The sequence below is a fragment of the Crocuta crocuta genome, unplaced genomic scaffold (genome assembly GCF_008692635.1).
Source record: "Crocuta crocuta isolate KB4526 unplaced genomic scaffold, BGI_CrCroc_1.0 scaffold167, whole genome shotgun sequence".
In the NCBI taxonomy this organism is placed as follows: Eukaryota; Metazoa; Chordata; class Mammalia; order Carnivora; family Hyaenidae; genus Crocuta; species Crocuta crocuta.
In genome coordinates this window covers 4716343-4732333 of record NW_027532406.1, presented here as the reverse complement: position 1 = coordinate 4732333, position 15991 = coordinate 4716343, and the positions used below count along the sequence as shown (strand labels likewise).

General features: G+C 54.7%; 1 protein-coding gene across 2 annotated transcripts in view; it reads left to right on the top strand.

Moving 5' to 3' along the window:
* The window catches only part of SLC29A3 (solute carrier family 29 member 3), a 41904-nt gene that overhangs the window by 10269 nt on the left and 15644 nt on the right, over positions 1-15991 (top strand). For both annotated transcript variants that reach the window (XM_077778634.1, XM_077778635.1), the window contains exon 3: positions 13042-13124. In XM_077778634.1, the coding sequence (XP_077634760.1) occupies positions 13042-13124 (83 nt within the window). The remainder of the gene's footprint in view (positions 1-13041; positions 13125-15991) is intronic.

Here is a 15991-nt window from a genome sequence, read left to right as displayed (position 1 = left end):
GGCTCTCCTGCTGCATCAGGGAGCCACTCCTCCAGGCCACATGCCATTCCTTGAAAAGGATGTCGATGGATAAGCATGTTCCCGCAGATCGATCCCACTGCAACTCAGGTCCCTCCACATGGAAAACAATGCACAGACTCCGTTTGGGAATCCACCTTTTAAGAGTAAAATTCCAAAGAATGTGGATGAAACACCTCCCTTTCCCCCAAAAGCGTATCGAGGCAGGAGTTGGTCTCCCAAAGGGGAGATGGCAGAGACAGTCGAGGGGTCAGGCAGGACGGAACCAGACCCCAGGCTTCCAGTGCAGGGCGGGGGTGAGTGTCCACTGGGCAGAGAGGGCAGGTCCCTCCCCACAGCCACCCAGTGGCTTTGGCTAGTGGGATGGCAGCTCTAAACCATTTTTAAAAATCAGAAGCCAAAGCGAGCCATTTTTTTTATTCCCTTGTCCACCCTCTGATTCTAACTGCAGACCCAGCCAGCCTGCTGTTCCCAATAAATACACCGGTGATGGCTTTTTCTTCTGTTTTTAGCTCTGGCCGTGTCCTGCAGAGGGAGAGAAAAAGCCCAACTTGAAATGCTGTCAGTCATGCCTTTGGTGGCCTCGACTTCTCAAATTCTCTTTTTATTTTCTCCGAACGTGCTCGCGGCCTCCGCTCCCCACCCGCGCCTTGCTCCCTGGCCCCCCTGGGCTATCGATCGACTGCTCCCCCCCCCTCCGCCTTCGATTTTATTTCCGCCCGCACTTGTCCTTGGAATCCAGAGGCGATTTCCTCGACAAATTAGAACACGGCCTGGGCCTTAAGTGCTCAAGTGTCTCCTTAACTTGATTGATCATCATGTGTATCAAGAGAGCGCAACCAGCTCAGAGTCTCTGCCTGGGGCCTTCCTTTCAGGGATCATCATCTGGGAGGGGTCTCTGGCGGCAGCGGGGGCGGGGGGGCGGCTGGAGGGTCCTGGCTGGCCTCTTGGGGGTCCTCTGTGTATACACACACACACACACACACACACACACACCCCTGAGGCCTGTAATAGCCCGTGGATTCGGTGTCCCTGCACGCATGTCAGGTGAAGTAGTGCTGGCTGGGTCTACTCAGGACTCCCTCTTCTTCCTCTTCCTGGTGGTTCTCCTGGGTTTCCTTCTATGGAGAGCAGCTAGAGCACTCCCAGACCATCTCCTCTTTACCCACATGCCGTATGCCTGGTCCCTCTGCCCCACTGTCAGCCCTGGGACACTGACTCATGTTGGCCCTCTGCAGACTGCGGAAGTGGCCCGGTCAGAAGAGGGCTGTGTGAGTAGGTGGGGTGTCTTCTTGGAAGGCCTCCTCTCCCTCCCCTCCTCCTCCCCCTCCTTCTTGCCCTGGCCACATGGTCAGGCTGCAGAAGAGGAAGGGCAGGCCGGCGGGAACATCAGCAGTGACCGAGCCTGCGTCAGCTCCCACCCCTCAGAGGTGGGGATGGCTTGCTCATGGATTGATGGGGCTCCCGGTGTCCCCGGCCCTGCCCTCTATCTGGTTCTGAGTCATCTCCCTGCCTACTGAGGTTTCAGCCTGAAGTGTGGGTAGGCGAACAGAAAGAATGAAAGCCAAAGGCCCGCTTGCCTTGTTGGAGAGCTTGGAGGAGGTTCGGGGGAGGGCTGGGGCGGGAGGGTTGACAGGAGTAATGCTCCCCTCCAGTGGTAGAAAGACCTGAGGTCGAGGAGAGCTGCTTCAGTTTCTTACTCTGTTTCAAATTTGCTGGGTGACCTAGGGCTCGGTTTCCTTACTTAAGAAACCAGGTGGTTGGTGGCCAACATTTTCTGCAACGGGCCAGATGGTACATATTGGAGGCTCTGTAGGTCACATGATCTCTTTTGTAGCTGCTCTGCCCTGTACCACAGATAATCCACAAACACATGGGCATGGCGGGTTTCTGGGATTCATAGAAATGGAGACGGGCAGATTTGGCCCCGGGGACAGTCGATTGCTGGACGAGGCATTCCCTTACAGGTCTTTCCCCACCAGTGTTCTGAGATCTGTTACGGAGGTACCTACCCTGCCTGGTTTCTGTTTGGAATACTGATCGCCATCTACCACCACATCATCTGTTTTATTTGAGTAGGGGTTTGCCACCCGTCTCCTTGACCAGACCATCAGTTCCATGAAAGCGGGAACTTGAATCCCACGTGCCTAGAATGTCTAGTGAGCTCAGAAAATACGTGCAGAATGACGACTTAATCTCTAAGGGTTTGGGGAGGGCCTGTCTGGTGCCGGGCTGGTGCGGAGAGGGGACGGGAGGAGGTCCCTTGTCTCAGGATTGTGCGCTGAGGTCCCACACTCAGGGTTTGGGCTCACAGGAGGGTCATTATTTGACCTGCACACTTGGGTTATACTGGAGCAGACAGTCTCCACTGCCGAGCCAGCTGTATACGCTGCTTACAAGTCGGTCAAGCCTGAAACTTCCAGGTCTCCTTTGTTTCACTCTGTCTTCCTACCCCCACACCCAGTCTGACAGCACATTTTGCTGATTCCACCTTCCGAAACGTCTCAGTGCCTCCGGTTCTCTCCTCCATGGCCAGTGCTCCTGCCTCAGGCTCGCTGACCACTGGCTACCAGGGTGCCCCCTCCAGTCGATTCTGTAGCCACGGGAGGCTACGGAGGGGGTCTCTTTAAGATGTAAAATAGGGAGGCTGTCCACTGCACCAGGTGAGGGTACAAGCTCTGTGGACAGGGGGCTGGGTTTGAGTGTGTGACTCTGGGCAAGTGCCTGACCTCTCTGAGCCTCCGTTTCCTCATTTGCAATACGAATCTTCCCTCAGAGGGATGCTATAAGCATCAAAGGAGGGAATACATGAAAAGCACTCAGAAAGCAGAGTGGGGAGGGCTCCATGAATGTGCGCCAGGACCAAGTTTCCCAGCTGGTTAGGATCCTGCAGTGGCTTCCGGCTGCACTTAGAATCAGATCCAAACTCCAGCCTCTGTCTGTCCGCCCCGGCCCGCCCCCTGCCTCCAGCTTGGTCTCCCCATTCTCTCCCTTACTTCCCATTATCCAGGATCAGCCTGGTTTGTTAGTTGCTCGAATACACCCAACTCACTCCTGCCTGGGGGCCAACCATACACTGTTCCCTTTGTCCAGAATGCTTTTCCCCTCACCCCTCGCATAGCTTATCCTTGGGTCCAAGCATCACCTCCTTCAAGGGGTTGTCTCTCACCACCCTCGCCAACATCAGCACCCCCATGAGGCTCTATTATAGCCCTTTACTTGGTTTTTCTATTTATTGCTTTTAATATAACTTAGTCTTTTCCCCTCCTTAGTTTGCTGTTTACGCCTTTTCTTGCCTCCCTCGCCAGAACCTCATGGAGTCCTCAGCCTCTAGCACACGTTGGCACATATAAGGTGCTCTGCCAAATATTACTGTCAAATAAGTGAATGGGCTCTCTGTGCCTTCACTGTTTCTTGAATGAAGAACTGAATGGATAAACACATAGCCACTGTTACCTGCCGCTCCCCGTCGGTTCATTCCACCCTTACCAGCCAGGTGACCCCTCTGCGCCCAGCACTGAGAATATCAGTGCTGCTCGGAAGCCTTCCATGGCTCCCTAGTTCCTTCTGAGACAAACACCCCTCTTCAGCTGCTACCTGAGACCACCCATAGTCTCCTCCCTGCCTCCCTCACCTCACGTGCCCCATGTGCTCTATCATTTAACCAAGTTGTAGCCCCTGGGGTGTCCTGGAAGAGGGCCAAAGGAGAGGGAACAGTGTGCTGAGGAGGGCTGGGGGGCAGGGCTGTATACAGAAGCGGGGAGCCAGCTGAGCCCTGCGAGGCTGACAAGGGCCAGACACGCGAGTGTGGCTTTGGAGTCAGGGAGGCAGACAGTGGCCAGGCCCAGGGAGGAGCTTGAGCAAGGGGGTGTGGTTGGAACCTAGGGGAGGGCCTGGAGCCCTGTCTGGGTGGGCAGAGGGGAATCAGGGGTGAGGATCGGAGTGCAAGCCACTGTCCTTTGCCAGGGATGTGGGGACCTACGAGTGATTGACCTGTGGTGGTGAAGGAAAGAAGAGAAACTTCGAGGAGGGGCACTGAGAAATGGAGGTATGGGGTGCTCTTGAAAGTGCTCCTGAAGGCCTTAGATTTGAGAGCCTGGAGCTGGGGCTCAGCAAGCCACCCCGGCGGGATGGCGGGCAGGCAGAGACGGATGTGGACACAGGGCTTGGGACTCATCGGGGCTGGGGGAGATGAGCTTCCCAAGGCAGGAGTGTGGGACAGAGGAAACTCAACGTGGGGTCCGGGAGGCGCCTCTGGTGGCAGAGAGCAGAGGTGGACTGAGCTGCTTCGAAGTAGGAGGAGGACGGGTGGCCCTGGAGTTCAAGTGCGGCGCGCTGAAGGGAAGGGGTGGCAGTCTCCTGTGGCTGCCATGACCAGGCGCTCAGATTTGGGCTCAGGATTTGCTTCTCCCAGTTCTGGCAGCTGGAAGCCCCAAAGAGGCCAGCAGGGCCGTGCTTGCCCCAGAGACTCTAGGAAGAATCTTGCTCCCCTCTTCCAGGCCCCGGGGGCTCCTTGGCGCTCCCTGGCTTGTGATTCCTGTCTTTGCACACGGCTCTCAGCATCCATCTGCGTGCCCTCTCCTGCTTCTGAGGACACCAGTCATCGCATTTAGGGCTCACCCTGGTCCAGTGGCACCCCATCTTAACTAATTGTATCCACGAAGACTCTATTTTCCAAATCAGGTGACATTCTGAGGTTCTGGGGAGACATTAATTTGGGGGGACACTATTCAACCCATTATATCCAGGGTGGGGTGGCACGTGGTATCAGGAGCCGGGCCACGCCTTGGTTATGGGTGGGCCCCAAAGAGGCCCCTTTGGAGGAGTCTTTCCCCAGAGCAGCATGAGAGGGGGGAAGGCATTAGCATTGAGGGCATGGGCTGCCTTTCTAGGGAGTTTGTAGCCAAGGGGAGAATGGGCCTGGTGGCCGGAGGCAGCGAGATCAAAGAGTATTTTTTTCCTTAGACCAGAAGGAAAGCGTGGCAGTGAAGGAGAGACAGAAAATGCAGGCAGGGAAGGTAAGCGTTCATGGTGCAAATTTCCTAGAAGTCAGCTTAGGCTGGTGGAGAGAAAGTGTGCTCCAGAAAGCTCCACACAGAAGTGGGGGAGGTAGGGTGGCTCATTCCAGAAGATCTCAGCCACTCTGCTTATCCCCTGGCAGGGGGCTCCAGAGGAGATGTAAAAAAGGATCGTGGGCTGGGGAGGGTCTCCGGGCTATTAAAGAGCAAGATTTACAGCGGCCCCATGGAGCCAGGACCCAGAGGTGATCTGTGAGGCCCAGCGTCAGTGGGCTGATGTGGGAACCGTGCCCACAGGTCTGATGAGGGGGGTGCCTGTCCTTCTAATGGCTGGGTCTGTCTGGCCAGCATCTTTCCAGCTATTACCTGTCTGATTCTGACCCAGCTTTGTGGTACCTTGCTGGACCCGGGCTCCTGTGTCCCTCACCTCTCTGGGCCCTGAAACAAGCATTGCCCAGCTAAGCCCTCCCCGCTCATCCACGCCCCGGTTAGCTTTCCTAGGCCAATGCCCCCAGAGGAACCCACAGGCGGGCCGGCCAGCTGCGCCCTTTGGGGACCCCCACCCTCCGCTCGCTTCCTGTCCGGTGCCAGGGTGCCGACACCTCCCTGAAGCATCCCAGGCTGGAGAGCTCGGCCATTCGAAGGCAGCAACTTCGAGGCAGCAAACTATTCTTGGCTCCAGCCCGCTCGCTGCTGCTAATTTCATGCCCCTGTGATCCAGGTAACGCTTTGCTGCCTCGAGCTGCCACCCCCGGGCCCGAATCGCTTTTTCTCGGCCCGCAGGAGCCAGCTGCCTCTGCCGCCGGCTCTCGAGGTGGGGGCCGCCCAAAGCCGCCTCGGAGCCGCCGGGCGGCCGGGCACTGAGTCAGCCTGCCGCAGCTCGTGACTAATTTGCTGCACTTATTTCAAAGTGCCCATATAGCATTCAGGGGAGAAGCAGCTTAACCAGGGCCTGCCAGAGATAAACAGGCTCATTTCAGGGCCTCCCTGCCCGAAGAAACCTCTTTACCTGGACTCGGAGCCCGAAATTAAATTCTTCCAGAAGAGATGCTTAGCACGGAGCCGCTCAGCATGGCGGAGGAGGGGAAATGTTCCCCGTCGTAAAACGGGCCTCACATCTGGCCGGCTGGCTCCGCTGGGTTTTTAAATCGTGTTTGAAGAGCGCCTCTCCCCTTCCCTGGTGTTCGCAGACCGGGCCAGAGTGGAACAGACAAAAATGAGTTTCTGCTCTCCATCGCAAGGCGATCGAGTGCCCCGCACCCAGGCCACAGCGGCTCCCCCCACCTCCCTGGCACCCCCGGGGCCAGGCTCTGTGCCCAGTCTGGGTTTTGAGCCCCACCTCCACTCCATGAAGTTTGCACAGCCAGGAGAGGGGCTGGAAGCCGGCCCAGCTCTTCCCAGCTATTATGTCCTCCGTACCATGGTCTGTGCTTAGCAGCGGACCGTGGCCATCCATTCCAGGTGGCTGGCAGGAGTGAGGGCTCTTCTCTGAAAATGTCTTCTTTTAACTCCACTCAGAACCACGGCCCTGTGGAAACGCCCCGAGGAATGGACCGTGGGGGTTCAAGAAGAAGAGAGTGAACCGCAGAGGGGAGAGGAATTAAGCCCCGTCATTTGCTGGCTTGGGCGGGTCACCCATGTTTAAGGGTCGGGGCAAAGAGATGATGCCTCCCTGATGGAACCTCAGCTTCCCTGAGCTGGTCCCTGCCCCCTGCTGAGAAGACTCATGGGCTGCCCGCGCTGGCCACTGGGGCATCCCGGTGGCATGCCTTAATCCCAGGGACAGTGTTTGGGCTTATATGTCTGTGAGGCAGGCCGCCCCAGCCAGGGTGGCTAAGTATCCCCCCACCCCAGCCCTGCCCTGCCTGCACCCAAAGATCAGCTGCCAACACTCACCACGTAGGCGCCTCTGTGCTGTTCATCCCCTCAGCTGGCCTCAGGCTCCTTTTCTATAAACTCATTGGAAGCACATCAGCTCCGCCATGCTCTTACAGGCTGCATTAAGAGCAAAGGGCCTGGGGTCTGCGCAGGCCACATGTGAGCGCTTTTGATCACTTACAGTTATACGATACTCCGCGAGGACGACCGTGTCCCCATTTGGGTTACCTGACCGGTGCCAAGGATGCCTTTTGGTGTTACTGCTGCCAGTGTGCTGAGTCCCTCCTGAGCCCCAGGCCATTGCAGCGCCCTGGGAGAAGGTTGAGGGCCCGGAGCTTAGGTTATATTCACAAGGAGCAGTTTTCCTCTTTCTTCCTCAGCTGGGCCTCGCCTCCCATTGGGTTGGCGAATTCAGAATGGTGGCTCGTAGGGCCACTGTCTCCCATGAGCCCCTTGAAACGGGGGGTGGAGCCTGGCTACATTCCTGCCTCTCCCAGTTTATGTGGATTGAATGGTTTTGTCTCAGCTCAGCAGGTTCCTAAAGCCCAGGAAGGCCTCAGGGAGTCCTTTCGAACAAAGGGACTTTGTAAGTGGCAAGGAAGGGTCCCTCCATGCCTTTGCACATGCTGTTCCCACCTCTTGGCATGCCGTCTCTCCCTCCACCAGCACACCCCCCAACATCTGTCTGGCAGACTTCCCCCAGTCTTACAGGCTGTGGTCTGAGAGGGCCTCCTGTGGGACACCTTCCCCCCACCCCCCCACTTCTGTCCTCCCACCATACCTTGTGCCCACTGTGCTCGAGCTGTGGAATCGTGTGTACCAGGCCACGTGCTCCCAAAGGGCATCAGGTACCCTGTCTTTTCTCTCTTCTACACCAAGCCACCAGCACAGTGTGGGGCACACAGGGGTGGCTACATCTTCAGTAAACAAGGGAAGGGGTTGCTGATCTGATGATCAGCCCTCAGGGGCCACCAGGCCAGGCTGAGGGCTGTGGGATTTGCCTCTAGGTCTCCTGGCTGCTTGGAGAGGCCTTGTCTTCCCATCATGCCCTGCTCTGCTGCACCCACCTATTTCCCGGCCCTGCCTTCTTGCTGAATCACATAGTCTTCTACCTGCAGTAACATGAGCCCTAGACCGACCTCCCTAGGACTAGGTTTCCCATGGGCTGTATAAACGGCTGCCATGGGGGTGCCTGGGTGGCTCAGTGCGTTAAGTGCTGGACTTTGGCTCAGGTCATGATCTCATGGTTCACAAGCGTGAGCCCCACATCGGGCTCTGTGCTGACAGCTCGGAGCCTGGAGCCTGCCTCAGATTCTGTGTCTCCCTCTCTCTCTGATCTTCTCCTGCTCACACTGCTTCTCTCTCTCTTTCTCTCTCTCAGAAATAAACATTTAACAAAACAAAACAAGAACAAGGCTGCCATGTTGCATAACTGTCGAGAGCTTCGTTTCTATCATAGCTTCAGGACTGGTGCCTCGTGTGGGTGCGGAAAGCACAGCCTCCGCTGTCACCCGCAGTGACCTGGTGCCACTGTTCCAGTGGCCTCCTCATTCCTCCACTCCTGCATGGCTGGAGCTGGCCTTTGGGGTCTTTGGGTTCACCATGTTCATGGTCACGTTCATCGGTCATGTTGTGGGGCACCCGGGACGATAAATAACAACAGAGCCTTTTGAGGAAACTCTCAGAAATCAGGCCCAAGAGCAGGGGAACTATGGCATGAGTCATCCCCAAACATTGCATGACATAAGATCGCCCATTGGGATGGAGATGACAAGTTGCTTTGGACAGGGCAGGCCTGTAACCAATGTATTTGAACCAATATCCTAATGTTTTTGCATTTCCTGGAGTAACATGGGAGAAGGTGGCCCCGACATCCCTTGGAAGCAAATGAGATGAACCCAGGAGGGAAATGCCAGCTGCCAACTCTGCAAAGGGCATCATCCGGGAGGGAATGTAGAGCCTTCACTGTGGGAGGCTTCTTAGAAAGGAGCCGTTATGTGTGAACAGCATCTCGGGGTGTGTAGCCCAAGAGAAGCAAGAGAGAGGGAAAAGGGAAGTGAGGCGGCGATGGGAGGGAGCAAACGCAGGCTGCAGCTTTACCGGGCTTTGTGACAGAACACAGCTGGCGGCGCAGGCACCCAGCATGAATCCAGAGAAGCCACGCGGGGCCACTGCAGTTTTGAACAGTTGGTTGGGGGGGAAGAAAGTCCAGAAGTTTATCTCCTGTCTCCTTTCCACTTCCTGCCTTCCGCGCGGGTCACACCCTGCCCCGTGGGGCTTTGCCTTCCTCGACTTCAGAGTGTCACCTGCCCCTTTCATGGTCATCTAGGGAGCGAGAGCCTCCAGGACCCAGCCCGGCCACCGCACGGGCACAGGGGTCGCTGCCTAGTAACTGGCTCCTTCTCTGGGGGCAGCAGTGGCTTTGTGACCGTGAGACCAGGGAGCAAGGCAAATGTTCCGAGGGCCAGGCAAGGTGAGCAGGTCTGGGGTGGCCATAAACAGAGTCCTGTTTCTTGGAATCGACACATGCCACTTGCAGAAACGATCCTAATTTCAGCAAAGGATTTGACGAGGACGTCAGTAAGCCTAACCTTTGCCTCCCTCTTGGGCAGACGTATTCATCTTCATGTCTGGCAAGATCATGGTCAGCTGTCCCTGTTTCCACTGAGAAACTGAATTTAAACTACAAGAAGGCAGCGATATTCAGGAAAACCCAGGACAGCAGGACCTCAGCTATCCAAAGCCCTCTTTGATTGGAATCGATTGCTGCGTAACGAAATATGACAAACTTTAGTGGCTTAAAATAACACACTTATTATCTCACGGTGTGTGTGGGCCAGGAGTCTAGGCACAGCCTGACTGAGCCCTCAGCTCAGGGTCTCACACGGCCACAATCAAGGGGGTCCTCAGGGCTGTGGTCTCACCGGAGGCTCGGCTGGAGAATGATCACTCCCAGGCTTACCTGGGTTCCCAGCAGAATTCCTTGCTGTTGAAGGATGAGAGCTTCAGTTTCTTGCTGGGTGTTGGCCAGAAACCTCTCTGAGCAACTAGTGGTCACCTGCAGTTCTTGCCACGTGCGGTTCCCCACTTCCGTCCTCTGAGCCATCAAATGAGAAAAGAAAGAGTCTGGCCAGAGAGATGCGACCTACCGTCTGATGTGACATAACCCCATACACATGATCATATGTGTCGGCCCCTTGCCATATTCCCTTGGTTAGAAGCAAGTCACAGGTCCCACCCACACTTAGCAGAGGGGATCACATACAAGGGTGTGAACACAGGAGGCTGGGACCATGGGGACCATCGTGAGAGTCTGCCCACCACACCTCATTTTGCTAGAACACTAACAGGCAAAAACAGCAAGTAAGTACCTCCCCGCCCCTGCCCACATGTTTATATCAGGAACAATGAAGTTGTTTTTGTTTTTTAAATAGCTCCCTGGGGACTGTCTGCAGTTTCCAATCTGTACCAGTAGAACAATGGCCCAGGGTCAAGTCCATTCTGCTCCTTCTGTGTGCTCTTTGTGAAGCAGAGATCATGGGCTCTGTCAACAGGAAGGGAGTCATAGCCTTCCTCAGTTGTCAATATTTAAAACCCTTTCCAACGATAAGTGGACAATTTTCTGCTTAAATATCAACAAACCAGAACATTCAATTACCTAGAAAATCCCCATTCCTAAAATGTTCGGGGGACCTGAGCTTGCTTGAAACAACAAAGGCAGAGACCCGGCATCCCATGTGACCGTCGTTTGTGGACTTGCCGTGGAGTGAGCAGCCGCTGAATGAAGGGAACCCCGTAGGAAGCTCGGATTGGGGGCAGTCTCGGCGCCCCCCCATCCACCTGCACCTGTCTCTTCCTCGGGGCCTTTCTCCATGGTTCCTGCCTGCCGCCTGCCTGGCCTCACGTAGGCTCAGCCACTGTATCAAGACGTAATTGACTGAGTGCCTCAGACCAGTCCAAGCTCTACTGAGCCCATCAGGGCAGGAACAATGAGGTAGCACCTCAAAGGAGGAAGGCTATTTCTAAGGCTCATGGTTGATGGACCGCACTAGCTGTGATTATCATTTTAATTGCAAGGCCACCACGACGTTATATTCAGGGTGCAGATTTCAAAGACCACAAAGCACTCTGCAAGCTTGAAAAGGGACCATAGAACGATCTGTTTCAGACCTGAAGGAGCTCATTATGATATCTTTCCCTCTTGGCTGCCACGCCGCAGTCATACTCCTTCGGGAAGAACAGGTCTGGCCCTCTGCTTCAGGGTTTGACTCTGATCCCACCTCTTCTGGGACCTTTCCCCAAACCTGTAGTCGTTTCCCTTCTCACTCGTGATCCGCTTTCCTGGTCCTGCTCCCCCACCTGGATCCCCTTACGGAACTCACTGCTCCTACCTCTGATTTGGCAAAAAAAAAAAAAAAAAGAAAAAGAAAAAAGAAAAACACCCAGAATTCTGACATCTCTTCCTGCGGTGTTTTGAGATGAAAATACCTTCACACTCTATCTTACAGTCCCAGTGGGATGCTTCCTTCTTAACGGGCAAGAAGCACATCTCGCTCCCGGTAGTGATCCCTACCGTCGCCACACTTCTTTGCACATTGGCAAGTTTTTTGCACACATTGTCCTTTGTGCTTGGCACATTTGTAACTCCAAATATTTCCTCAGTGAAGTCCAATCTGGTGAGCTTTCCAGAGCAGAATACTCACAGCTTCCTTTTTATTTTGTAGAGTAAACAATATACTTCATATAAAGCCCTTGTATTTGGCACACAGTAAATGCTTAACATGCGTAATCTGTTACCACGGCTTAGAACCCAGGATCGTTACCAACCCGGGGCTCATGGTGGGACATACAATGACCAAAGCCAAGGTATGTCAGCCTTTTCTGATTTTTTTAAAGACAGGTATATTGAGAGATAATGGAAACACAGTAAAATCTACTCTGATGAGTGGACAGTTCTCTGAGTTTTGAAAAACACATACTGTTGGGGCGCCTGGGTGGCTCAGTCAGTTAAGTGTCCAACTTGGGATCTCGGCTCAGGTCACGATCTCACAGTTTGTGAGTTCAAGCCCTGCGTCGGGCTCTGTGCTAACAGTGCAGAACCTGGTTGGAGTTCTCTCTCCCTCTCTCTCTTCCCCTACCCCACTCATGCTCGCTCTCTCTTTCTCTCTCTCTCTCTCCCTCAAATTAAATAAACTTAAAAAAAATCACACACACACACACACACACACACACACACACTCACAGTTGCCCTACTGCTTTTGTAATTAGGATTTCTTCGTTGTGTGGTCTCATGTACACTTCGTCTAGAATAACCCGGAACTGGTTCCAGAAAAATGCCCTTTGTCCTCATCTCTGCCAGTCTAGGAGCATTTTCCAAAATGGCTTTGACCTTGGGTCGCAGCTCTGTTGAGGGAGAAAATCCGAGTTGGAACAAAGTTTCCCTGTGGGGATCAGGTTTGTTGTATCTCTCTCTCTCTTTTTTTTTAAATTAACTTTTAAAATGTTTATTTATTTTGAGAGAGAGAGGGAGAGAGATAGAGTGTGCTTAGCAAGGAACCTGATGTAAGATCCCAGTATTGTAAGATCATGATCTGAACTTAAGTCAGGAGTCTGGCGCCTAACAGACTGAGCCACCCAGTGCCCCAGGGTTAGTGTATTTCTAAGAAGCCTCACTTGGTTGCAGGAACAAGAGAATGTGGCTGGGTCACACCACGCATTTGGGTAACTGAAATTTGGCAGTCAGCAAAGAAGGCTGGTGGGGCGCAGTCTTTCTGTGTGTACACTGAGTCCTGTCCCCATTGCCTCCCCTGTGGCTGGGACACGTAGAAAACGTGGGAATGTGAGCTGCAGAGCGTTGGGGGCCTCAGGGCAGGGACAATGTCTTCTCCTGACTTGTGTCCCCAGCACTTAGCATGGCTCATGTTGGTGTCTATTGTGTGACCAAGTAAGTGGTCTTAGGTCGTAATGAGGCAGGACCATGCCGTCTTGGGCTAAACTTATCCATCACTCAGAGGCATCTGAAGACAGTGGGGAGAAGCCCCCAGGAGGGCCCCGTCTCTGCCCTCAAGTGGGGCGCTCCCATCCATCCCAGGTGACGTCAGCAGCCTCCTCACTTCTGTACTTGCAGAACTACTTTGAGAGCTACCTGACCGTTGCTTCCACCGTTTCCTCTGTGCTGTGCCTCATGGCGAACTTCCTGCTCGTCAACAGGTAGGCCCCCTTCCTTTCTCTCCCAGCCCCTGACCTTCACCTCCGTGTGTCTCCACTTGCCTTTCGTTCGCAGCGGCTGCTTCTCTGCCAGCTTCAAGGACAGCCACCTAAGTAGAAGGCAGGCAGCCCAGATTTCCCAAGATGGGGAAGTCAGGTCAGTGACCTGCCGACGCGAAGCACCATTGGGGGCCGGACTTTCACTTCCCAACCACACGCTCTGACATTGTGTCGGCAGCCAGCAGGAGGCATATGGGGCCATGGGTCTTCCTCCTTTCCCTCTCATGGGAGCCTGTCAACAGCTACCTGGGCCGCAGACTTGGCAACCAAAGGACAGCATGTAGATGGGTGGGTGGGCCCGGGGAGCAAGGGAAGCTGGTCTTCTGAGCATTTCTGAGAGCACTGAGGAGGGAAGAGGCTGGCACCCCACAATCCCGGCTCTCGCTCTGTGGGAATGGGTCACCAGCTCATGTGTCGACCACTCACAGAGGGTCAGTGGGGAACGTCTGACACTGTGTTAGAGTGGGGACTGGGAGAGCCCCCATGGCTGCGCTTGGAGGAAGGAATGACTTAGGAGGCGAGTTAGTGTGGCCCTGAGACCCCACTGGGGGACTGTTGCCATCCACTCTCATTTAGGTTCACGAGAGCGACAGCTCGAGCAGCGCTGCCTCTCTAGCCCCCAAGCTGCCACCAGAAACCTGGGCTTCTCTGGGCGCAGCCCCCTGAAACCTGAGATCACTGATGGCAAGTCAGGTTTACACAACTCAGCTACATTTGTCGTGACCGCCTGGCTCTCTGGTTGAACAGGACCCTGAGGCATGTCTGGCCGCAGGGCGTGTGCTGTGATTGATTGGTGATGTCTGCTCTGAGCATAGGAGAAGAGAAGCAGCATCTGTACCTCACGTGTGCTAAGCCTGAACAGACCGGTCTTTCCAAACATACGCTGTGGGGCTATTCGAGTTACCCATCATTGCACTAAAATGACCTCGAAGCATAGTGGTTACGACAGTAACAGTGATTGGTATCGTTCCAGATCTGGTGGTCACCAGGCTCGGTTGGCAGCTCTGGCTTTGTGTGTCTCATGTGGTTGCAGGCAGCTGGGCCAGAGCTGCTGGGCCTTCGCAGGCACCTGTCTCCCCTTCCCTCCCCTCCCCTCCCTTCCCCGTGGTCTCTTGCAAGTTGGCTTCAGATAGTTGGACTTTTTGTGTTGTGGCTAAAGAGCAAGTGCTCTAAGAGAGCGAGGCAGAGGTTACACGGTTTCTGCCGCCTCATCTCTGCAGCCACATGGTGTCACAGATGCCTTCCTCGGCCAGTCGAGGCGCTCACTGAGCCCACTTGGCTTCAAGGGGACATAGACCCACCTGTCAATAGAAGGAAGGTCAAGAATTTGCACCCATTTTAAAACCAAGGTGCAGGCTGTCAGAGCAAGAAGCCTGAGGGCTTTGCAACCCCAGCCATAAACCAGCTGATCCTTAACCTGCCTCCCTGTGCCTCCCCCTGGCTCACAGGGCTACCCTCACTGTCCTCAAAGGTGGGGTGCAGCCTCCAGAGGAACCCCACTCCAGGAGGAGGCAGAGGAATGGAGCTCAGAGCAGGGCCGGGTGTCCCCTGTTGCCAGCCCCTGGAGGGAAGAGCTGTGCCCTTGGCAGAGACTCACAGGAGGGAAAGCAGGAAGAAAGGAAGGGGACTCAGAGAGGAGGATGACGAAGAGGGGGTTACAGTCGTGGGGGAGAACCCCTTGGTCCCTCACGACTTCCTCCTTTCCAGGACTCTCATGACCCTCTCTGTCCACTCGCCTGGCTGGCCCTAGGGATGTGGGCTTGTCCAGCAGGGATAGCCCAGGCTTGTACAAGTGATAGATTTGGAGTCACCGTCCGAACTGTAAAAAGGGGGTGACACCTGGTGACACCCAGCAACCTGGGAGGGAGGCCATGACATTAGCCACTTCTCAGGCAGAAGTCGGAAGACATACCCGAGACCACAGGACCAGTAAGGGATGGCACAAGCTGGCATCGACCCTGGCAGTGCCTCCTCTGTGGTCATAAGGTCTAGCAGTCCAGTAGCCAGCCTGGGACAGGGGTCAGCAGTGGTGACAGGGGTCAGCAGTAACAGGGATCTAGAAGAATAATCTCTAATAAGAGGAGTTAGCACTTTTTTTTTTTAAATGTATATTCAATTTTGAGAGACAGAGTATGAGCAGGGGAGGGGCAGAGAGAGAGGGAGACACAGAATCCGAAGCAGGCTCCAGGCTCTGAGCTGTCAGCACAGAGCCTGAAGCGGGGCTCAAACCCACAAACTGTGAGATCATGACCTGAGCCAAAGTCAGATGCTTAACTGACTGAGCCACCCAGACGCCCCAGGAGTTAGAACTTCGAAGCAATCATGCCACTTACAGCATTATCTCCTTTTTAAATATTTATTTATTTATTTATATTTATTGAGAGAGAGAGTGCAAGGGGGGAGGGGCAGAGAGAGAGAGCAGGGAACAGAAGATCTGAAGCAGGCTCTGCACTGACAGCAGCAAGCCCAACACAGGGCTCAAACTCATGAACCGTGAGATCATGACCTGAGCGGAAGTCCAGTGCGTAACTCACTGAGCCACCCGGGCATCCTTAGCAATACCTCCTTTAATCCTTGCAACAGCCTGAGAGCAGGAAACTTGTTATCTTGTTTTAAGATGGGAAACAGGCTCACAGAGGTCACACGGACATTAGCAGGGTGAAGCCAGATGGGGACTGGGACCCTTCTCACCCCACACCTGCACCCCCTGGACCACCTGCCTCCTAGTTTGCTGCCCCTCCCTACAGCCAGAGCTGCACCGAAGACCCTTCTGGTGAGGGTCTCCGCCCTGGCATCCGGCAGTTGGAAGG